Source organism: Dasypus novemcinctus, chromosome 2 (assembly GCF_030445035.2).
Source record: "Dasypus novemcinctus isolate mDasNov1 chromosome 2, mDasNov1.1.hap2, whole genome shotgun sequence".
Lineage (NCBI taxonomy): Eukaryota > Metazoa > Chordata > Mammalia > Cingulata > Dasypodidae > Dasypus > Dasypus novemcinctus.
The window spans coordinates 55,111,203-55,135,290 of record NC_080674.1 but is presented as its reverse complement, the minus strand read 5'-3'; the positions used below and the strand labels follow the sequence as shown (position 1 = coordinate 55,135,290).

General features: G+C 40.7%; 1 protein-coding gene and 1 pseudogene across 1 annotated transcript; one reads left to right on the top strand and one right to left on the bottom strand.

The window, feature by feature from the left end:
• Positions 1-11,270: 11,270 nt before the first annotated feature.
• Positions 11,271-19,848, top strand: ESM1 (endothelial cell specific molecule 1). Its single transcript, XM_004483482.4, has 3 exons — positions 11,271-12,005; positions 14,930-15,082; positions 18,298-19,848. Exons 1-3 carry the CDS (start codon positions 11,705-11,707, stop codon positions 18,396-18,398), a joined length of 555 nt encoding a protein of 184 aa, XP_004483539.1. The 5' UTR covers positions 11,271-11,704; the 3' UTR covers positions 18,399-19,848.
• Positions 19,849-22,076: 2,228 nt separating this feature from the next.
• On the bottom strand, positions 22,077-23,268 carry LOC101445991 (eukaryotic initiation factor 4A-II-like; annotated as a pseudogene).
• Positions 23,269-24,088: the final 820 nt, after the last annotated feature.

The window sequence follows — 24,088 nt, the reverse complement described above, 5'->3', positions numbered from 1 at the left end:
TCCCCAAGCACAAATGCTGAGTTGGTGGGCTGGGGTTGGAGTTGAGATACTTACACACTCTATTGTTCTTGCATCTAGTCGCTCAATACACCAGGTGTTATGGGTTTAATTATGCCCCTCCCCGCCCCCGCCAAATGTGTTGAAGTCCTAACTCCCAGCCCTGTGAGTGTGACCTTATTTGGAAAGATGGTTTTTAAAGATGTGATTAGTTAAGATAAGGCCAATCTGTATTGGGGTGGATCCCCATCTAACATGGCTGTTGTCCTTATGAGAAGAGAACATTTGGACTGGCAGAGGTTGGACTAATGCATTTACAAGCCAAGGAATGACAAGGATGGCTGGCAAACTCCAGAAGCTAGAAGAGGCAAGGAAGGATTTCCAGATGGCACATGGCTCTGCTGACACCTTGATTTTGGACTTCTAGTTTCCAGAACTGTGAGACAATACATTTCTCCTGTTTTAAGCCATGCAGTTTGTGACACTTTTTATGGCAGCCCTAGAGAACTAAGACAGTAGGGAAGAAGGCGGTGCTTCCCTAATCCTGCTTTGAAAGTCCTGCAACCCCAAACCTAGCTGTTTGACTTCTGGGCATTGCGCTAGGGTGGGCCATGGGGAAACCAATCCTGTCTGTAAGTCTCCCCCAGTGAACTCCAAATCTGTTGGAGCTGGTATGTGTATGCTGCTTTGCCATTTGCCTGGGTTGGCAGATTATCTAGGGAGGTGGGGGGGGGGTGACCACAAGGCTCCAACAGCAGATTTGGATAGTCCTCTTATTGTCCAGCCTTCTAGCTAGAATCTCCTTTAATCAACTGCATTGTCAGCTCATTACTCACCCATGTTGTTTTGCAAAATGAGGTAATCAGTGGGATGACTATTGAATGTTGTGAGCCAGTATGTGTGATGTCAGTGAAACCCTCACCTGTGGCTGGTGGGCAGTTATCAGTATTTGAACACATAATTAAACAGGAAAAGCCAACTAGATGTGTCCATTTTTAAAAATTACTTAAGTGATCTTAAAAAATGAGTCATATTTATTTGTGGTGCATTGCAAGTTTTTCAGTGTGTCCAGATTAATTTCTGATTGCTTCACAAGTTGCTCAACTACATTTTTAATGGTTCCCTCATAAATAAAGCTTCAATTTCCATTCATTTCATTTTGGGAGGGTATTGTGGGAAAATGTGGCTTTTTATTATTCCACTGAAGCCCACTTTGTCAGGATTCCAGGTGGCTCTAGCATCTAAGTCTCCTGTTGAACCTTCTTCTGGACTAAATCCCTGAAAATGAATTGGAGCAGATTACAGCCAGCTCTGTGAAATACCTCTTTTGCTTTCAGAGGGGCAGTGAGCTGGAAGGCTCATCTGTTCTTTTATCCTTCATGGCTTCTCTGATCCTATGAGTCCCTGTGACTCATTTCATACAAGGTTTTGTTGTTGTTTCACTCCCTTGGAAACTGTAGGACTCTTATATAAGGACCACTGCTGGCCGTCATGACCTTCAGCCTCACAGCTCGATTCCCAGAGTCCCCAGAAGGCTGCCTCAAAACGAAGGGCCCTTTCCACCTGTGTAAGGCCGTGTTTGTTAAAAAAAAAACACTTTGACAGTTTGGGGTTAAATCTGCTTTTTATTATATGAATGAAGTTTCATCTCCTTGCCTAAGGAAATTGAGTCAAAGGGTTTAGTGGGTGGGGACACAGCCTGAGCTTTTGGCATTTCCTGGGGACCTTCTCTACTGTTCTTTTTCCATTGTGTACATCCATTTGGGTGCTCAAAGGAGAACAGGAATCATGAGTCAGGAGGGGCATCGGGTGGAGGGCTGGCCAAAGACCTTGCTGTTTTATCAAGCATGGAGCAAAGTGCATCAATGTTTATAAACTTCAGAGCAACCTTTATGAAGTAATATTTCCCCTTTCTTACATCGGAGGAAATTGAGATGTAAATATCTTTCTCAGTTTATACTGCTAATAAGTGGTATATTCAGGATTCAATTTCAGGTGGTCTGACCCCAAACTTATGCTCTTAGCCACTGCTCTATATTGGGAAATATATCTGCTGTTTCGGCCCCATTTACTTCCCAACAGAGGAGCTAGAGGTCCCAGGGAGAGGTGGGAGTGGTGGGGGAGGAAGGCACAAGGGTAGAAAGAAAAGTGATCTGATGCACTCTTTCCCACTAATGTGCTAGTGTTGTAATGCTATAGCTGCTTCTGGCCTTTTCATTTTAAAAGAGGATGAAGTGAGAGAACCATCCTTAAACTACCACTGCTTGAGAACTTGGGCAAGGCCAGTCAAGTTTGCATGCCTGGTCTCTGAAGTGTGCATATTTCTTCTTAGAGGCTATGGCATTTCTTGAGCCTCTTGGATGTGCAGGACCTGAGCCAAACATTAGGAAGACCATGAAAATCACCATGAGATGGTTCCTGCTCCTCAGGGGTCTGTGAGCTTGAATTGAAATTCAAAAAATATTACTCTCATAGGGATGTGTTGGTGCAGGTGTGATATAATTATTAAATGATACACAGTATTGTGTGGACTTAGTAAGAGGACCATGGTTTTCACCTGACTGGCAAAGGGGTCCGTGGAGCAAAAAAGTTAACCACTCCTGAACTAGAGGATCCCCTACATCTAAGGACTTTGCTAGGTGTACAGATACACTAAATTCAGTAAGCAATTAATTATGGTTGAGAAGAAATCAGTGAGGGCATTACAAAACCTCTGGCATTTCAGCCTCAATGGGCAAAGTGTTTTGCTGGGTGGAGAAATGGTGTTAAGCAGATGATGGTGGAGTATGCCTGTGCCCGGCCATGCTTGCCATTGACACACTGGCCGACAAACCGGTCAGCTTTTTGTATTCTATGGACATAACTTTATATAACTCAGTGCAGGTGGAAAAGCACTAAATATACCGAGTACTTACAGTATGAGAGCTGAAACAAGAAGGCAGAGCATTATTTTGTTTAACCTCAGCTGGGAACATGTGTGTCAGATGAACAAATTTTTTTGCCACTCTGCCCACGTCTGAAAATGACTGAAAGTGCTTTGAGGAAGCGGACTTGGCCCAGTGGTTAGGGTGTCCGTCTATCACATGGGAAGTCTGCGGTTCAAACCCCGGGCCTCCTTGACCCGTGTGGAGCTGGCCCATACACAGTGATGATATGCGCAAGGAGTGCCCTGCCATGCAGGGGTGTCCCCCGCGTAGGGGAGCCCCACGCGCAAGTACTGCGCCCTGTAAGGAGAGCCGCCCAGCGCGAAAGAAAGTGCAGCCTGCCCAGGAATGGCACTGCACACATGGAGAGCTCACACAACAAGATGATGCAACCAAAAGAAACACAGATTCCCATGCTGCTGACAACAACAGAAGTGGACAAAGAAGACGCAGCAAATAGACACAGAGAACAGACAACTGGGGGCGGGGGGGAGAGAAATAAATAAATAAATCTTTAAAAAAAAAGAAAGAAAATGCTTTGAGTATTGATTTTAGGGTCACAAACAAATTTTAGCAAGTAGGCAAAAAACAGAATCTGTGAATCATGAGGATGGATTGTACTTTGTTCTAATTATCTAATTGCCCACCAATGGGATAGTACGTGGTAGAAAACATTAATTTGTGTTCTGAACTTTCTTACTTGAATATGAAGTGCTCTGACAGTGTGTCTGAGGATGTATCACATCCTTCATAGGGAAATATGCTTTCCTGCAGCATAGGGAAATATGCTTTCCCACAGCAAGTGAACGGTTTTGAAGGCGCGCCATGTAGGATTTTTTGACAGAGTGAATCCCTCACCGTGCTGGTGGCAATGTTACTTTTCTGGGTTTTGGCTGTATGTGTGTGTATGTCTGTGTGTATTTTAACCAATTCGAAAGAGGTTATCCTGGCGAGCATGCCATGTATGTTATCCCTTTTACAAACAGCATTTCTCAGCGGTTTCCTCTCAGGTCCCTGCAAAATGCACTTTGATATTCCCTGGTAGGACTGGAAACCCTACATTAATTTTTTTCACCATAGGCTCTTGTCTGGATGTGGGGTGCTTCCAAGGTGATCATCTGTAGCCTTATTTGAAGTTTCAGTATTTTAAATCAGTAATTAAAAAAAAAAAAAAGAAGGCATTAGTATTTAAAAACTAGCCATGGCTGATGTTCCTCAATTTATCCATTTGGAATAACAGTTGTTCCATTATGGACTAGCTTTCTAGAGTAGGTCACATAAAGGTGAATTTTGACTTGCCTTTGAACAAAGGAAGCCCAAAGTACATTGGATTCTTTTTCATTCTCGGGAACATTGTTTGGTATTTTATTCAGTAAGTACTTCCTAAATATATTTACAAAGGAAGACAGGCTCAGTATGTCGTCTGGGAGTGAAGATGTGTCCACAGGCTCATACTCCACGGTTAGAAATTTAAGCTGGGCTTTTACATGTATGTGTGTGTGCATGCTATGGACTGAGAGCAGAATACTAAGCTTGGGCTTTACAGCCCATATGTCTCACCTCCCAAAACCTCCAGTCAGATCAAATTATGGTGATATTTATCAGGCAACTTGCAAGAATGAAGTTCTTAGAGTTCATCATGTAACGTTCTGATGGGAGAGTAAAGATGGGCAAAACAGAATACATTCTACGAGAAACAAACTGTTGATGATGGCTCAACTAAAGTGATGCAGATCTATGTATTTAGAAAACTACCATACTTCATTGAATCTAAGATGTCACCGGTGTACTATGTGGCAGTATTTTAAATATTATTAAAGAAGAAAATATTGTTCCATTAAACTCTGATATAATTTTTTATTAACACATATTAAAAAAGCTCTTTTAGGCTGGAATGGACATAGATTTTTCTCATTTGAAACTTTTGTACACTCATAAAATGGAAATTGTAAGTGCAAGAATTGGTTAAAATTTTCCTACAATGACTTCACATTCATGGCTGATCCCTTTGAATCGTGTTAATTCCATGTCTTTTTCACAGAGGATAGGCCTCTGGGCCATCAAAACGTTACTAACACAGCATTTCTTATAGGTAAACTCTACTACTGTCTTTAATATTCTTTCCCCAGTGACTGGCACGCATCCTACAAGTTTCGAAGTGCTTAGTAGACAATGACATTGTGATAGCCACATCCCAATTTCAGAGATGTTTACATGTGAGGTAAATGTGAGTCTTAGAATCAATGAAATATGCTAAAAAAATTGAAGTGCGTAATATAAGAGCAGTGTCAGAAATCCCCAGAGGGTAATTAAGTACAAATTAAGTACTAATTAATTAGTACTTGATTAGTAATTAGGTACTAATTCTGCTGACATGAAAAGATGTGATTGGAAACAAACAAACAAACATTCTTCTAGTGGTTACCTTTAATTGTTTTAACATTCAATTATTTATTCAACCCAGATCTCCTATGAGGGCTAACGCTGTTCACCACTAGACAAACTCTGGTGAGTCTAGTGAGGGTGGTCCTGATTAATATTTTATTACATTATACAGGAGGTCAGTTTAAGGTTAGGTAAAGGAAGTGACATGTTCTTAGAGAAGCGAAGTAGCAGAATCATTTCCTATGTTTCTTGTGTTAATTAGAAATCCCAGTCTTTCCAAATATGCAAGTGAAAATTCCAAACATCTTAGCAATAACTTCTAAGATGATTTAAAAAAAATCTGGTTTCTTTTGTATCAGATAATTTTAATCCCTAAATAACTTCCAATGCTTAAGCCAAATTCTTTAGTCATTTAGGAAATTTGTGATGTTTTATTAAGTCTTTTGACCTATAAGAGCAGTTTAATGAACCTTTTAGCCATCCCACACTGGACGGGACTGAGGTAGGCAACAGGGAGGGTGATAGAGTTTTCCTAAGGAAGAATGCTGATACTTAGCCAGCTCTGTTTTTTGTGATTTAAATGAATTAAGAACTAGACCATGTTGCAGGAAGTGAGAAAAATGGAGGAATGGGTGGGGGTCTGAGTTATACAGACACCTTCTCTCTTCCTCTACTAGTGCATTTGTCTTACAGAATAAATACTATTTTATATCTTCATGGTAATTTAGAGCTCACACCATGTGATTATGTCTTCATTCTCATTTGATATTCACGACATCTCTTTCACAAAAGAAAGGCATTTGCATCCCTGATATTTTTACCCCCCAAAAGTGACTTCGCGTTGATCTGGAAGGCTGGTGTCTTATCCCAGGACTATAGGGGAGTTGGGACTCAAACTTGAGTTTTCTGGCTCCTTAATCAAAGCTACTTTTGCTGTTCACACTGCTTCTCATCTTGTATCAGGGAGGCACAAGTGCTCCTGGATGAGGGCTCATTTTTGAAAGTAAAAGGACACTGGCATGTCTGGACTCTGTTGGCAGATGGTCCCAAGATATAAGAATCATTTTTAAGGAATGAAACAAACCTTCATGAGACTCTTGATAATAATAGTCATGATGCTTTCACATCTGTTGCCTTCTGATCTTATTATTGAAGGTAGAGAAGAGAGATGAGGGGTCTACGGTATGTGTCATGTGACTTGCCCAAGATCCCAGAGCTTGGTAGTGGCAGAGCTGGCCCTAGAATTCCTGCAAAGCTGTTCCCAGGACAGGTGGCTCTGGATTCTCCTTGCCTTATGACTGTGGTGAAACCTAGCCCGTTGGCAGACATGTTTCTTCAGGATCCATCAAACATGAGAGTCTTATGAGCTCCCTCTCAGGGTGGACATGGAGCTGCCAGACTGAGGGCTGGAAAGTCAAGAGGCCAAAGTTGGTTAGCTGTGTGGGAGCAGATGTGAATGGACTACAGCTTTGCTCGGACCCCATTCAATCCTGTTTCTTCTGCTGTCTCTGGAAACCTCTCCCTCACTCCCTCAAAGAGATCATCCTATTCTGCTGCTCAAACCAAACTGCCCAAGAACTTGGGCCTCACTTTTCTTCCCCTGCTGGGAGAGAACATATTGTCTGAAATTGAAGGGAGCATTTTAACTTACTACTTACTCTCTCACAATGATTCTAGGAAACAATTGGCTACATTTACATGTTTTTTTTTTATTTTAATTTTTTTATTTTTTATTGACTTTGTAATAATATTACATTAAAAATATATATGTGAGGTCCCATTCAACCCCACCCCCCCACCCCCCCTCTACCCCCCCCAACAACACTCGTTCCCATCATCATGACACATCCATTGGATTTGGTAAGTACATCTTTGGGCACCTCTGCACCTCATATACATTGGTTCACATCATGGCCCATACTCTCCTCTATTCCATCATGTAGGCCCTGTGAGGATTTACAATGTCCGGTGATTACCTCTGAAGCACCATCCAGGGCAGCTCCATGTCCCGAAGACGCCTCCACCTCTCATCTCTTCCTGCCTTTCCCCATACCCTTTGTCCATTATGTCCACTTTTCCCAATCCAATGCCACCTCTTCTATGTGGACACTGGATTGGTTGTGTCCATTGCACCTTTATGTCAAGAGGAGGCTCAGATTCCACCTGGATGCTGGATGCAATCCTCCCATTTTCAGTTGTAATCACTCTAGGCTCCATGGTGTGGTGGTTGTCCTTCTTCACCTCCATCTTAGCTGAGTGTGGTAAGTCCAATAAATCAGATTGTAGGTGCTGGAGTCTGTTGAGGCTCAGGATCTGGCTATCACATTGTCAGTCCAGAGATTCAAATCCCCTAAATATATCTTAAACCCCAACATTAACTGCACCTCCAGCACATTAGCATGAAAGTCAGCTATTATGCGCTAGACACATGCACCATTACACTCAGCTGGTGACAAAGAAGGAGGACTTTCAGCTGGTACCAAAACAAAATAAAACAACTAAAGCAAACTAAAAATGAAGTCTCTTACACCTAAAATCTCCTTGTGAATCTCTCCATTTGTTCTTCATAAATTTTTGCCTTCAAGGCTGCCTTTGAAATTAAATTTAAGTCAAACTTGTCTAAAGTGGTTGTGAAGAAGGCAGTGTAAACAAAGTATACATTTGGCTTGACCTGAACCCCTCCTTTGGGTTTGGAACCTGCACAGAACCTTTCCCACATTCCTACCTTTGTCCAGAAAAAAAAAAAAAAAGCTTGATTTTGGTTAAAGCAGCCATAGTGGGCAAAAATGAAGCACAAAATATCAGTGCAGATTACCTAGGCTATTTTCTGGTTTGACACAATACCAGGTTTAAAGGGAAAAAATCACAGCGACATTTTAAATGAACAGGGGTTGAATAGTTACCTGGTTTTATAATTTCTCTGGCCCCTGTTGCAGAAGGCCATGTGCCGCCCTTTGACCCACTGTAAGTTGAACTCGCATCTTAGGAGCCGTGAAACTTCATGTGGTTCCCCTTTGTCAAATCCAATCAAACCATCAGTTGCCAAATCAAAGAGTGATTTCTTACTCTTCGATTTGACAACTGATGAACAGGCAGGTGAGGTTAAAGATTTGCCAGCCCCAGCAAAGCAAAGTCAACCAGGGCAGACCTCACGCCTTCAGCTTCAAAACCTTTGCCTTTACCTTTCTTTTGGCTGTAGATTAAAGTCAACTCCTCGGTTGCTCATGCTCCAATTCCCTAACCTTTTGAGGTCAATACTAACTTTTCTAATGGGATTAGTTGATTTGGGATTGATGTTGGGGGGAACAGAAATACAACTAGAAGAAAATCCCATGGGGATTGTGGGGGGATACATGGTTTTTGTTTGGTCTTGGAAAGATTTGAAGATTCCCCCAAAAGGTGTTGTTAGGTAGTACGTATTGAATTTGTTCTACCGTTTATGAACTCCATTGAACAAATTATCTGCCCTCTTGTATGTATTGAGTCTCTTTATTGTTATAGATTTGGTATCCCTCAATTTAAATCTTCTGTTTAGTTGTCATTTATCGACAGTACTGGGAATTTTTTGGAGGTGCTGAAGATGGTTGTTGTTAGTCAGGGTCGTGAAGGAAAACTGAACCATTGTACACCATGAGGAAATGGAGGCCTAGAGACATTAAACTAAGTTCCTATGTCCCTAGCTAGTACATTGTAGAGCAGAGATTTGAATCCAGCACTGTCAGAAACCAAAATTCATAGAAGGGCCAACTGGTGTGCAGGCTGGATCCAGTCCTCAAAAAATGAGGGCCCCTGTAGTGTTTTCTAATTTGGATGAATTACTGACCAACATTTAACATTTAGGGTAGAGTGTGCTCACAATCCTGCAGGCAGCAGTCAGCCGGCCCTAAGGAGTGGAGGCATGTGCCCTTCAAGAGGACAAAATCCCCCCACTTCCACTGTATCACCCCTGACCCACTTTACTCACTGGGTCGCCTCTTTGGCACCTGTAAACATTTGATTTTGCAATTCTTTTTTCTAGACTCCAGAGTCAGAGTGGTCCAGTGTGTAGAATCATGACTTTTTGCTAACTGTGTGTGGTCTGCGGTCAAGTTATTTAACTTCTTTAGACCTCAGCATCTCATATCTAAGCTGCGGGTAAGGGTAGTACTTAGCTCTTGTTCAGATGGCTCAATGTGGTCATCCATATAGAGGGCTTAGCATGGGGGGTTTCATGCTCATAGTAAGGTTTCTGTGAAGGTTTGGTGCTGTTGTTAATCACTATTCCAACTAACTACCATCTCCTCAGAAAGTGGTACCCAGTAAAGTTAGAACAAGACACCTTTTCTAGGGACAGCTTAAAGCACGAAATAGGTCACTGGAATCTTGGCCAGGCAAACAGGATTGCACTGTAATTGGCAATATGGTGTACAACTTAGACACTAGACATGGTTCAAGTTCAGTTTCCGACATCATAGGGACTTTGGGCAAATTATTTATCCTCTTTCTGACTCGGTTTCTTTCTTTGTAAAATGGGCACGATAATAGTACCTACTTTATAAGGTTGCGGTGAGAAGCAAGTGAGTTAATATTTGTAAAATGTTTAAGAATGGTGCTTGGCACAATTTATGCACTCAGTAAATGTTACCCACTTTTGAAAACTGCAAAGCAGAGTGTGCTGTCTGCTAAATACGTGTTACCTCTGGGGAGATGAAGGCAGACTACTTAAAATTGGATTGTCATGGAAAGTCTCAGAAATTTGGAAGCTAAATCTCCTGTCTTTATTTCTCACCTACTCAATTTCCCACACTCTAGATTCTGTAGCCTCCATCCTTCTGAAATTGCACTTGAGAAGGCCAATCAGATCATATCTGATGGCCTCAGCCCCATCTTCCAGAGGCGACAAGGATTCTAGAGGCCAACCTGCCTAATGCTGTCAATTCCCCAAAGAGGAAGCTGAGGCTGAGAGAAGTCATGTGGCTTGCCCACGGCTAATTTGTGACAGACGAAGCGTATCAACTTTGCTGGCTATTACTTTACAAAATGACACTGACCCTTTTCCTACAGGATTTAAAATTCATTTTGACAAGAGTTGGGGGCAGGGAGGGAACTTGGAACCTAACATGCACTTGGTGTAAGAACGCCCCTCTCCCCTCCTTTCTGTCCCCATCCTCTCTCCTCCCCACTCCCCACAAACCTTGCCTAATAAAGCCCTGGCCAGCTGATATGCTAAGCAGGCTGTTCTGTTTTCCCAAGTTGGACCCAAGACCTGTGACCCTGAATAGTTTAAAGACCTTGTTTCTTGATGGGCTCCGTTTTCCCTTCCCCATGACTTGTCTCTCTGGGGCCGGGTTCCGATTTCCCTGGCGGCTCCTTTGTTTCCTTGGGCTGGCTGCCTTGTTTGGTGGTTTTGAGTGAAGCCTCTGACAGATGCCAGGAGATGAGGGGAAGGGCTCCGAAGGGGCTCCATCATTGGACAAGCAGCATCTGTGATGGATGAGCCTTCTCTCCAGGGAGTTTTGGATCAGAAGGCATCCAACGGATACGTTTTTCCAGAATCGAGTAATCCAGAAAACAGTGCCAGCAGCATCTTACCTCATTTGTGCCTTTTTTTTTGTATTGATTTTAAAAGAAATCCTCAGCTGCAGTGCCACATTCTTACTAGAAATACAGCTACTCCTTGATAGACTTAGATCTATGCAATATGAATTGCCTCAGAAATAACATTTGAGAAGAGAGATGAGAGGAAGAGAAGGTCTTAAAAAAATCCCTATCAAAATATTTTCTTTCTTCTGATTATTGAAGAGGCACACTAAATTCCCCGCCCCCCACACTTTTTTTCTTCCAAATGATCTCATAGCTATTTTTGAGGGGAAATACCAAATGTTTATTTATTTTTTTCCTAAGGAGCTTCTTCAGCCCTGATGATTCACGTCGATAACACTTTCCTCCCGACTACAGAGGCTCTGAGACAAAGCTACACCCCAAGCGATATGCCAGTACGCTGTTGTCAGAACAATTTCTGTCCTGAAAGAGAGGTAGACAACCTTCCTTATTCCCCTTTCACAGACGTCCTTGAGCCCCCCGAGGCGGATGTGAGCAAGGTTTTTAGTCCTCATGCAAAACAACTATCTAAACATAACAGATGACATCAGCTTGGGCTTTTCAATTCCTGGATGGCAGCAGCGTGTTAATCCAGCCTTCATCCTGGATTTCATAAACTAAAACAAGGGAGCCTGGCAGGAGGACAGCGCTGCTGCTGGGTTGAGGAAATTGATGACGGGGAAGCATGCGGGCGACCCAGTGTATAAAACTCATAAACGTGTAGGCAGAGGCTCAGCTACCACTTTGGAAGCTGGACGGCTGCTTCCTACCAGCAGAGACCACGATTCGGGAAGTTGAGCCTGAGCCTGCTGTGGACCATGAAGGGCCTCTTGCTTCTGACCACGCTCCTTGTACCTGTACACCTGGCGACGGCCTGGAGCACCAAGTATGCGGTGGACTGCCCTGAGCACTGTGACAGGAACGAGTGCAAAAGCAGCCTGCGCTGCAAGAGGACTGTGCTGGACGACTGCGGGTGCTGCCGCGTGTGCGCCGCAGGGCTGGGTGAAACTTGCTACCGCACAGTCTCGGGCATGGATGGCGTCAAGTGTGGCCCGGGGCTGAGGTGTCAGTTTTACAGTGAGGAGGATGATTTTGGTGACGAGTTTGGTATCTGCAAAGGTAAAGAGTGACCCCTTGCTTCTCCCCAGCCAGGACAGGCTGAGGGCTTTTAGCCAGCATGGGAGGTGAGGAGGCTTTGCCGCGATTCCTTAGAGGGAAAATGCAGGTGGTTATGGATACAGCCCGACACAGGTGTTGTCATAGGTAGATAGAACAGGATAACTTTGCAAATGGCAACAGAAACCAGTATGCAGGAAAGCGCAGAAAGAAATGCAGCTTTTCACTCATCCTGTTTAGGAGATGTAAGAAAAAAAGGTGAGGTGTAAACTGTGTTGCCTGGTTTTCTGGAAAACTTTAAAAAACTTGACAGATGCCCTGCTATGGGTGGGTTAGGTGTTCTCTGACCTGTAAGGCAGTGATTACACAGGTTTCCATTAGATAACCTCTTGGAGCAGTTTTTAGCCCCTGGTTTAGTGATTCTTTGATCATGAAAGGGTTCATAGGGTGGATCGAATATTTCTGATGAACACAGTATACTTTATGGAATAGAGTGGGCTTAAGTCACTTAAAATAGCTCACATTCTTGGAACAGGGTACCCTGATGTATAAAACAAACCAATACCACTTTATAAAGGTTTTGACCATCTAGAAAAAATAGCAGATGGGGTAAGAGAAGCAAAAATAACAGTAAAGCAAAAAATCAAAACTGGAAGTCTATACAGATTAAGGGTAGCAGTCTTATAAACTCATTGAGAAACCTCATTATGTTGACATAGCTAAATAATATCTCTAAGCAGTTGCAGGATTTTAACTTAGTGACTATAGCTGAAAATGCTTACTGTGTATGAAATGTTTAGAATCAAAAGAATGGTGATTTATAAATTCTTTATATATGGATAATTCATGATCTTATCATTAAGAGCTTTTATTAAGATGCAACGCATAGCCTATAGCCCCATTCGTCAATTTGTAATACAAAGAAACTTAAATATTAAAAGGGTTAGAGAATTTCTAAATAATTCTTACTTTTATATATTCAATGCAATTGTACTCTTTTATGAACGGTAATCACCCAGTATTAAGTTAATCTCATTAATTGTCCTACCTTTTAATGAGTTATGTATAAATTTATAAATAATTTATAAACATGCTAAAGGTTAGGAAATAAATGTTTGAGCTATTGGAAAATTTTATATTTTGCTTATCTTATCTTTGCTTATAACCAATAAAAAGTAGAATATTGCTAAAACATTTTCTTTGATGAACATGCACATACATATTTTTGGAACTGAATGAGATCCTTATTTTCTGTAAATTACAGGGCTTATCAGTCAAGAAAACATAACTCCACATAAGGAAATTAGAGAGGAAGTGGTTAACACAATAATACATATGATGTAGCAAGTATATGCAGTGGATTGCTTTTTCTCTTGGCATAAAAATGTCTTTGTAAATGTGCAATCACATATGGATAAAGAAAGAAGCTGTAAGGCATCTGGAGACTAGCAATCTAGTGTTCTGCAGAATGATGGCAGTAGAAGTTAATGAGACTTATTTTTAAAAGAGATTTAGGATTGTTCTGCTGGCCTCCTTCAGACTGTAGATGAGCCTACATTTGGATATTTTTCAGTCTGTTGGAGAAAATAAGCCTGTGTTACCCTTAGCAACTCCAGATAGAGGTATTATATTTTATTATAGGTGAACTCCCTCCTTCAGCTTTTTTACTGAACAACCATGTGAAAACTATAGTTCGACTGCATATGCAGATATTTTCTAAATATTCAGATGTTTGGCATTAGGTTTAATGATCAGCCATACAATACATGCTTATTGAACATTTACTATGTGCCTAGCATTATTCAATATATCAGGGGATACAATAGAAGTGTAACTGGGAATTTGACTAAAGTTTTTGTTTCCGATCATGCGCATTGCTGTAGAAATAGTCAAATCCCAATTCTGTGTGCTTTTTGGCAAGAGGCTTTTGCAAGATCCCTTTTAAAGACTATTATTCCCATCAGAGGACAATGTTTAAAACCAGGCTCACATCAATTTAAAGGATACTGAAAAGAATAATATTAACTCTCTTTTAAAAATATATAGTTATAATTAAAATATAATTATAATATTTATATTTGATATAAATATTCTACATCAATTCCGCTTGGCTCTTAAAGAATCATTAATTTATTGAGATATTGGTTATGTCACAAAATCCTCCATTTTTAATGAATGAGCTTGTCCTCTTTATCTCAGTATATTATGTTTTAGTATAAGAACACTGAAGATCTAGAAGATTCCAGTTTTGGTAGGCATATAAATAGTTAACCCTCAGCTTTCTTGTTCACTTAGCATTTTCAGGTTGGCTTTGCTGAAGGTTTTACTAGCAAATCCTCCGAACTAAAGAGGAGTTAGGTAAGCTGTACTGCTGTTTTGACAGATAAGGAACTTGATAGAGTTGGAGCAGATAAGAGATTGCTCCTGTAAGGCAGTAACTGGGATGACAAGTTCTCTTAGCCCCGGTTAGTTTGAAGATCCTCAAACATTAAAAAAACACTAAGTTGTCTCTGTAGACAGTGGGTTCAAAGACAGCATGACCTCTTTTAAACTCTTTGAGGCGCTATCATTGAGCTGTCACAGAGGTTACCTATGAGAACCAATTGGTATCTAAGCAGAAAATAAATGATTAAGACTGGTCTAAAGAGACTGGAAATATGCAACTGTCTTCATCTAAGCTTTACAGCAGGGTACCACAAATGAGCTGTTCATGATGTGGTCTTAGTGTTTTGGGTAGCTTGAGATTTCACCTTCTGTAGCTTAAAGTTTCAAATTTCCACGCTTAGACGTTTTGAGAATTTGGGTTTTATTTTACAGTCAAGATTCATGAGATTGTTCAAATCCTAAGGCTTTGCAAACAGGGTCTTTTGGATGGGGGCTTCTGTATGGCAGGCAGTCCTCTCCTTTAACCCTTCCCTTGTCCACAGATTGCCCCTACGGCACCTTCGGGATGGAATGCAAAGAGAACTGCCGCTGCCAGTCGGGCATATGTGACAGAGTGACCGGCAAGTGTCTGAAATTTTCCTTCTTCCAATATTCAGTAGCCATGTCTTCCAACAGGAGATTTGATTCTCACACAGGTAAGAGTTGATTCTGGTGTAAACATTGGTACTATAGTCCCATTTTCAGTCTGAATAACTTAAAAAACATCAGTGAATTGCTGGTTTGAATGATTTTGTTTCCTATATTTTACCCAGGGGAAAGGTGGGTGGTTGTTGAGTTTCGTTGCTATTGCTAGTTTTAGAAAGATCCCATTAATAATTTTGAGGATTATATAGTTTCTCATAAGGTTTACCCATTTTATATGGAGGGTGAATATGATTGATTACCAATGAAACTGTAATAAAAAGACCAACCAAGATAGACAAAGTTCTTTAAATTCTTCGGTGACCTGTTTTATGTATATACTAGACAAGGCTACTTCTCTCACAACTTCACTTAGAAAAATACTGTGAGGAATTTATTGAATAAAGTTTAAGAGCCAAGAAAGAAAATATACAATTTCTTCTTCTTTTTTAAAAGACCAAACAGAGGCACTTAAATGGATAATTTCAAGTATGCTTTTTTATGTATTTTGGAGAGACTAAGAGATACTATCTTTGATTGAAATTTGGGAAGTTAATGAAATTGTAGTAATACCCATGTGTTGCTTGTTAGTCTATATATATTTCTTGCCCATAAGACAATGCCATGCACATATTTGGCTATCTTGTTGAAAAAAATGACAAGTAGAATAATATTCCATTAAAGTGAAAGTAGCTCATTTGAAACATCATCTAGCCACAGTAACTGCCAGTATCAACAAACTATATCCTTTTTTCCCTCAGATACAAATAGCTGATAATTCAAATCCATTTTATTCAGTTTTTCTCCCTGGCCCATTGCATTTCTAATGACCAGGACATGAAATAGTTGGTGTGTGCTTATTTTTCCCAGGTTCACCTCCTCCTTACACATGGGTGCATTAACTAAGCACATTAAAATAAAGGAAATATATTGAACTTTGAAATGAACTATTACTTTCTTTTTTAAGATTTATTTTTTATTTATTTCTCTCCCCTTCCCCCCGCTCCCCCAGTTGTCTGCTCTCTGTGTCCATTCGCTGCGTGTTCTTCTGTGACCGCTTCTATCCTTTATCAGTGGCACCCAGAATCTGTGTTTCTTTTTGTTGCGTCACCTTGTGTCAGCTCTCCATGTGTGCGGCACCATTCTTGGGCAGGCTGCACTTTCTTTCGTGCTGGGCGGCTCTCCTTACAGGGCGCACTCCTTGCGCGTGGGGCTCCCCTATGCGGAGGACACCCCTGCTTGGCAGGGCACTCCTTGCGCGCATCAGCACTGCGCATGGGCCAGCTCCACAGGGGTCAAGGAGGCCCGGGGTTTGAACCACGGACCTTCCATGTGGTAGGTGGATGCCCTATCCATTGGGCCAAGTCTGCTTCCTGAACTATTACTTTTCAATGTGGTTAAGACTTAAAAATTAAATTGAGAACCTCTTTTTTTCTCTTAGGCAAGTATCATTATGAAGATTTGACCTGGAAATGGAAACACTATTAACCTTTAAAATATTTATGACAAAAAGTAAAAAATATTTATGACTTGTCCGTATAGCCCTTGAAAAGCAAAATGGAGCAAGACTGGGTGTCATAAGACCTGGCCATTTTTTGAACCGTTAGATTGTTTTTCATACTGGTTTGAGAGCTATTGTCTTAGCAGTTATCTACCTCAAACACTTGCAGCTTCTTTTTGTCTTACTTTGCTTTCTTAAAACCACAGGCTAAAAAGATCTGTGAGGGGAACAACTCACACATCCCCCTTCAGCTGCTTAAAGTCTCACCTAAACCTTCTGCACCAGAGAGAACTGAATCCACTGTGAGTCTGCTGGTGTCTGGGGTGAAATCTGAGGTGAAGCCTGGAAAGCTCCTCTGGAATAGTCCCAACGACAGAAACTCCTTCGGAGTCTCATCTGTGTCCCTCCTGCTGCACATACAAGCAGGATTTGCTCTTGGCTTCTTCTACAGAGGGCTGCTGAGCAGTCTCTCTCCATTTGTCCTTTCTCATTTGCTTGCAGATTCTTTCAGATTTCTTTACTACTCTATACATACCTTGGAAACGTGTATTTCTGGGTGGAAGTTTCAATCTAGGTTTACATAGAAGCATTTCTATACCAAATTTGGTACTACCATACTTAGAAATTTGTGGGGGAAACGCTGGTTTTCTTCCATTACTGGCCTAGATTGATTCCTTTCATCAGCTAGGGGAACAAGGGAAGGTGATGATTTGCATAATCTTGGGCGACCTTGGCCAGATTCCAGACAGAGAGGAGACTATCTTAACGACCTGGTGGAGAGGCTTTCCAGGAGCCTCGCCGCTCGGTTGTGCTGTTTTCTACATGAGGCTTCACAGGTGTGTGCACTGTAGTTCACAAGAGGGGGCCAGGGCCTCAGCCCCGCTGGCCTCGCCTCACCTCTGCACAAACGGGTTTGGGCCCAGCCTTTGAGGGCAGGTTAAAAGGCTCCAAGGTTCACGAGAGGTCCCTTCCATACTTTGATTCTATGAGGTTGTCTTCTTCAACTTTCTTTCGAGCTGTGGGCTTCCTGCCGCGGGTTTCATCTTTTTTGGTTGTGAGATTTCTGAGCCTGGGAATTCCCAAGCACCCTTTTCATTGGGAGGTAAGGTCTGGAGAGTTCCAGGAGTCTACTTGCCTGCATGCTTATCTTCGTAGAGCACTCCATTTCAGGATGGGTGCTGCTGAAGCAAGCACACTTCACTACTCTAGGAAGCAGAACGTTTCATTTTGGAAAACTCTAAATCCTACGAACTTTTTTCGTATGTAGCGCTAAGAACTACTTTTGTAAAAATTCTCCCCTCTGTTTTGCCTTTTGCCTTCTGGAACCACACCAACACTAGTCCCTCTTCCATACTAATTAGTGTAAAAATATTCCCTGGAGAGCTATTCTCAAGCATTTGCTCATTAAGCAAGTATTTACTGCACCGATGTTTCAGGTACTGTTGTAAGTGCTGGGCTATAGCAGTGAACAGAGCAAAGCCCTGCCTTCACGAAGAAAAGACAAATACGTGGATAAGGTAATGTCAGGGAGTGACGAGTTACGAAGAGAGAGAATTCAAGGAGATGCTATTTTAGATGGGAGGTGAATACAGTTAGCATAGACTCTTCACGTCTATTAAACTAAAGATTTAACGGTAAATTCTGTTGTAAAATAAAAACAAGGCAAAACCGTGCTTGATGTTTGAGTTATAAATACATGGACATGATTTGTATTCCTTCTGATTTCAGACCATGACATGGCATCTGGAGATGGCAATGCTGTGAGGGAAGAAATTGTGAAAGGGAATGCTGCCCAGGCTCCTGTCAGGAAATGGTTAAATCCACGCTGATACTGGGTGGGATTGCCACCTGAAGGCTTTATTTTAGTGATTGTTCTATGTACAACCACCATTTTAGGAACTGTCTAGATTATAGCATATGGACATGTACTTTTTGGAGACCAATTCAGGGAGGGTCTGGAGAAAAAAAGTAGGCTACTGCAATCTGTAAAATGCATATGCCAGCGTTTTTAGATGTTTGTTAAATATTCGAATGCTGAACATGTTGATTTGTTAAATGTGTGTATAGTAAATCTGAAGAACTGAAAATGCAATTTAGGTCATGTTAACATGGAGACAGATCAGCCAAAGTAAAAGCTAGCTAAAGCCGAAGACCCCAGTGGCCCTGTGGGCGCTTGGACTCAGATGCACACTGTTGCTGAGATGCAGGCTGGAGGAAGAGTCTGGAGCAAGGGAGGGAGGGAAGGGGACGAGGGAGAATAATATTTAGCTCTTCCTTGTGGTAGCTTCAATAGAATTTACCTGTGCTCTTTTACTTTGTGAAAAGTCAGAACAAAACAACCAGAAACCCCTGAAAGGAAGTGGGATGTTTGAATCTTGTGGGAGTTTGAGTAGCAGCCTTGAAACAGGCAGGTCTCAAAAGGCTGCTCATGTAGTCCCCCAGGTTGCATGTATCTGAGGGATGGTTCTGGGCCAGAGGCTGAACATATACTTCCATAAATGGTATTAAGGAATGACACCTCAGCAGTGGAACTAGGAAATATTATGCCTACTTGGGGGAGAAATGAGGGTAATTATTTATATATTTTTGTAAAAAAAAAAATGCTACTATGAAGTCATCCTCCAAACCCATATTTTTTGTGCTCCTGAGGAGATGAACGTAGTATTAAGTTTGTTTAAAATGGTTAGGATAAAGGTGTACCTCTATAATGTTTTCATTCGAGACATGAAACATTTATTATTAATAATTATAATAATATCAACAGTAATAAGCATGAGAGAAATCTAGAAAAATGCAGTCACCATGGATTTATAAAATAAATATAAAAAATGAGCAACAGAGGGAGTTTATTTAGAAGTAGGTATAGTGACTTAGGCGAGTTTTAAATTTAAAGTGGAAAATAACTTCTTAGAGGGTTTATAACCAGTGAATTAATTTTCAACAGGGAGCATGTCAACTTTAAGACATAATTCATTTTCATATTTTTTTCCTTGCAAACTTGATCTACAAGTTGAATTAGGAGTACAATTGGGAAAATCTTGGAACAAACAGGACTGTTGTACTAGATGCTTTAAGGGAATATTTGCAGAAGTATTTTATTTGGAGTGAAGAACTAATTTAATAATTATTTTACTATCTACCTATATTTTATTCTTAAAGTTTGCCAGCAGTGTTGTGGATGTGAGTATGGGAAGGTCTGTGAATGTAAGCTGAATAAGCTGTTAGGTTTTGTTTTAAAAGGATATGTTTATTATTGTTCAATAAAAAAAAAAAGACAGAGCTCTTCCGAGTCTATTCATGATTTCAACTTATTCTAATTCTTATTCTTATTCTTGTTCTCATTCAATGAATGAGAACTCTTCAAGCATGTTACAGGCCTGATTCTTCAACTGAAATTTCCGCTACAGATAAGCTGCTTCAAGACTGAAGTATTTATTTATTTTTGTTTCACATTATTGGTCTAATTGTTCCTTATTGCTTCCTAAAAAGTAGGTCTCTGTATGATAGCCTGTTCCACAGAGGCAGAAAAAAAATGACTGCTTTTTTGGGTGTCATAAGTTAGCTGTAGAGCTAAGGTTTGAAATGACAGTTTCTAGGGTTTTAGTTGGATGGCTGTGTCACACTGCACCAAGATAGCAAACTTAGAGCCTATTTTATTCTTTATCATTGCATTGTTTTCTCTGCCAGGATTTTAACTTTTTTGAAAGTTGGAACTTTACCATTACACAGCCATGGAGTGCTGAATGCTGCTCCAGTTTCTGCGAGGAGACCCAAAACAGTTAAATCTCAATGAATTAGTTGATTGAAAATTACAAATCTAAAAATACCAACTCATTTTTACTTTCATCAATTTAGGTATCTCATTCATGTTGCCACTCATATATAATACTAGTATTGTATTTTCACGTATTTCCTAATTTTTTTTAAAAAAGTGAATATACAATTTATTTTTAACATTCAAACTTCATTAAGACATGTGCAATATGGCAATTTTACTGGGTTTAACCCTACCTAGGATATGATTGCTTGCTGGGGCTTAGCAACAGGGTCCAGTTCACACTTAAATACTTTTTTTTTTTTTTTTTTTTTTTTTTTTTTAAATTTTATTTTATTTTATTATTGACTTTGTAATAATATTACATTAAAAATATATATCTGAGGTCCCATTCATCCCCACCCCCCCTCCCTCTCCCCCCCCAACAACACTCGTTCCCATCATCATGACATATCCATCGGATTTGGTAAGTACATCTTTGGGCACCTCTGCACCTCATAGACAATGGTCCACATCATGGTCCATACTCGCCTCCATTCCATCCAGTGGACCCTGTGAGGATTTACAATGTCCGGTGATTACCTCTGAGGCACCATCCAGGGCAGCTCCATGACCCAAAGACGCCTCCACCTCTCATCTCTTCCTGCCTTTCCCCACACCCATCTTCCACCATGTCCACTTTTCCCAATCCAATGCCACCTCTTCTTTGTGGACATTGGATTGGTAGTGTCCATTGCACCTCTATGTCAAGAGGAGGCTCAGATTCCACATGGATGCTGAATGCAATCCTCCCATTTTCGGTTGTAATCACTTTAGGCTCCATGGTGTGGTGATTGTCCTTCTTCAACTCCATCTTAGCTGAGTGTGATAAGTCCAATAAATCAGATTGTAGGTGCTGGAGTCTGTTGAGGCTCAGGACCTGGTTGTCACATTGTCGGTCCAGAGATTCAAATCCCCTAAATCTATCTTAAACCCCAACATTAACTGCACCTCTATCACATTAGCATGAAAGCCTTATGAAGGGAGATCCCATCTGAGTCCAGATTCATCACACATAAACACCGTTTCCAAAGAGGGGCCATCTGCCCTGTTAGTCAACCCCATCGGCCATGACCATAACTCTCATGGGTCTCTTTAGTCTTCATAGGAGCCAATATCTGGGGGTTGTATCTGCTTTATCTGTCTCTCTGACTCTGCTCAGTTGTGCATGAGGGCAATCCTTCTGCCAGCCTCCAGACTCTTTTTAAATACTTTATTGAATAAATACAATACCAAACAAAATGCACTCAAATGCTTTCTAAAAAAATGTTAAAGACCTTTCTAAATTCAGGCTAATGACAAACACAATAAAGGTAAATATGCTAGTTCAACATAATTGGCTGATTTTATACAGCACTTATATCTTTTAGTCCACAAGTATATTATTAAATGATAGAAAACATCTAAAACAACCATTTCTACAGAACTAGGAAATAAATTTCTAAGAAAGATTTTACAGACCCCATCTTTTATACCCAACCCCAACAGTCTAACTCTAAAGAGGATAAAGCCAATGACTTTCCTCACAAGAGCTTACAACTAAAGTCACTTTGCGATCAAAATCTGTATTTCTGATCTGTAATGAGCATTGAGACAAGATTCAAATATTTCCAAAGAAAGAAGCACAATGCACGTTGTGGTCACCTATTCAGCGACAGTGAGCACTGCATTCAAAACTGTCTCATCCCAGGAATTAACTAAGGTCAGCCACATTCCTTGGCATTTCCTCCACTGTAGTATTGTACCAAGTCTCAATGTCCTGAAGAATCCTCTTATCTTCTTCAGTAACAAAGTTAATAGCCACACCTTTCCTCCCAAATCGACCCCCTCTGCCAATTCGACTCGCTCTTTATTCAAACAGTGTGTTGTTTCGTTTATGACTCCACATCCTAAATTAGGTCAACGCTCTTTCTGAATGCCATCTCGTCATCAACTGCAGCTATCGACTCCTGTGAATACAGTTTTCACAATTGGTAGGTAGGTCGTAGTTTATAACCAGAGACACTTGTTGCACATCAATCCTGCACGCCAACGAATCAGTAGTGATCAGAACACGTCTTGACCCTGATCGGAATTCCCTCATGATAAGATCTCTTTCCTTCTGGTCCATATCACCATGCAGTGCAGAAACTGTGAAGTCCCTAGCATGCATTTTCTCAGTAAACCAGTCCACCTTGCACCTTGTATTGAGAAAAATAACAGCCTGTGTAATGGTCAGTGTCTCGTACAAGTTACAAAGGTATCCAACTTCCATTCCTCTCTTTCAACATTAATATAGAACTGTTTGATTCCTTCAAGGGTCAATTCTTCCTTCTTCACCAGAATTCGAATTGGATCTCTCATGAAATTTTTGGTCACTTCCAACACATCTGTTGGCATTGTGGCAGATAGCAACACAACCTGAATACTTGTATTTAATTTTTGGAAAATCTCATATATTTGATCCTTAAACCCTCTGCTCAATATTTCATCCGCTTCATCCAAAACAAACATTTTGATCCATTTTGGAAAAAGGTATTTTCTGTTCAACATATCAAACACTCTCCCTGGTGTACCAACAACAATATGTGGTGCTTCTGCTTGCAATTTTTGCATTTCATTTCGAACATTGGTTCCACCAATGCAGGCATGACAAGTTGCTCCCATATAGTCTCCAAAAGCCAGAATTACCTTTTGTATCTTTAATATAGGAAATAATAACTCTCTGCTGAATAGCTGAAGTTGTCTCAAAACCATAAGCATAGATACCCGAAAAAGAGATTCTTTTAAATTTATATCATCAAAGTTATCAACAATCTCATTCCAATTACTCTCTACGACACCATTGGGGTCCATTTCCTCTGGGCCGCCATGTTCTCTGTTGTAATAGCAGAGCCGCCAGACATGATCTGAAAAACTACTCAGCGCCTGATAGAAAAGCTCCTAATATTTTTGAATGCGACTGCACTTTAGAAAACAAAGGCAAAGACCAACCAATTCTTTCAGTGGCTATAGAAAAATAAAGTAACATAGAGTTTTGAAACCTGAGAGTATCATATCCAAGAACAGGATATGTTTAATCAGTCTTGTGGGCAATTATGGAAACATTTTAAGTAAATTGATAAAATGCTTGAAAAAATTAGAACTGCATAAAGAACGACATCCAGTTTGCCTGAACTAATCTTTTTTTTTGAAGATAGAAATTGGTTGTGAATGAGATAAAAGTTTTACTAATGCAAGTTATTAATAATCTTATTAAATAGAAATAGACTGCACTAAAAAAAATTTTACTTACACTGGAGTATAACAAGGTTTCAGGAGATGCTCTCAGATAGTGAGGTTGCTTAATGATCTACAGCCTTTGCTTGAAGGTTGGGCTGCAGTCCAAATGCCCTTTGGGGTAGTATGGAGTTGTGTGACAAGAGCTAAACTAGTGCAGGTACCTGCCTCTGCTCTTGGCTCTGCAGTAACTAAGTGTGTGACTGTGGACAACAAAATCAAACAAAGATGTGCCCATCCACATGCAGGCATGTTTCCTAGCTTCCCAGGTGCTACTAGAGGCTACATCTTTATGTGCTCTTTTTTATTAAAAGATGTATTTATTTATTTATTTATTTCTCTCCCCTTCCCCCCTCCAGTTGTCTGCTTTCTGTGTCCATTTGCTGCATGTTCTTTTTTGTCCGCTTCTGTTGTTGTCAGTGGCATGGGAATCTGTGTTTCTTTTCG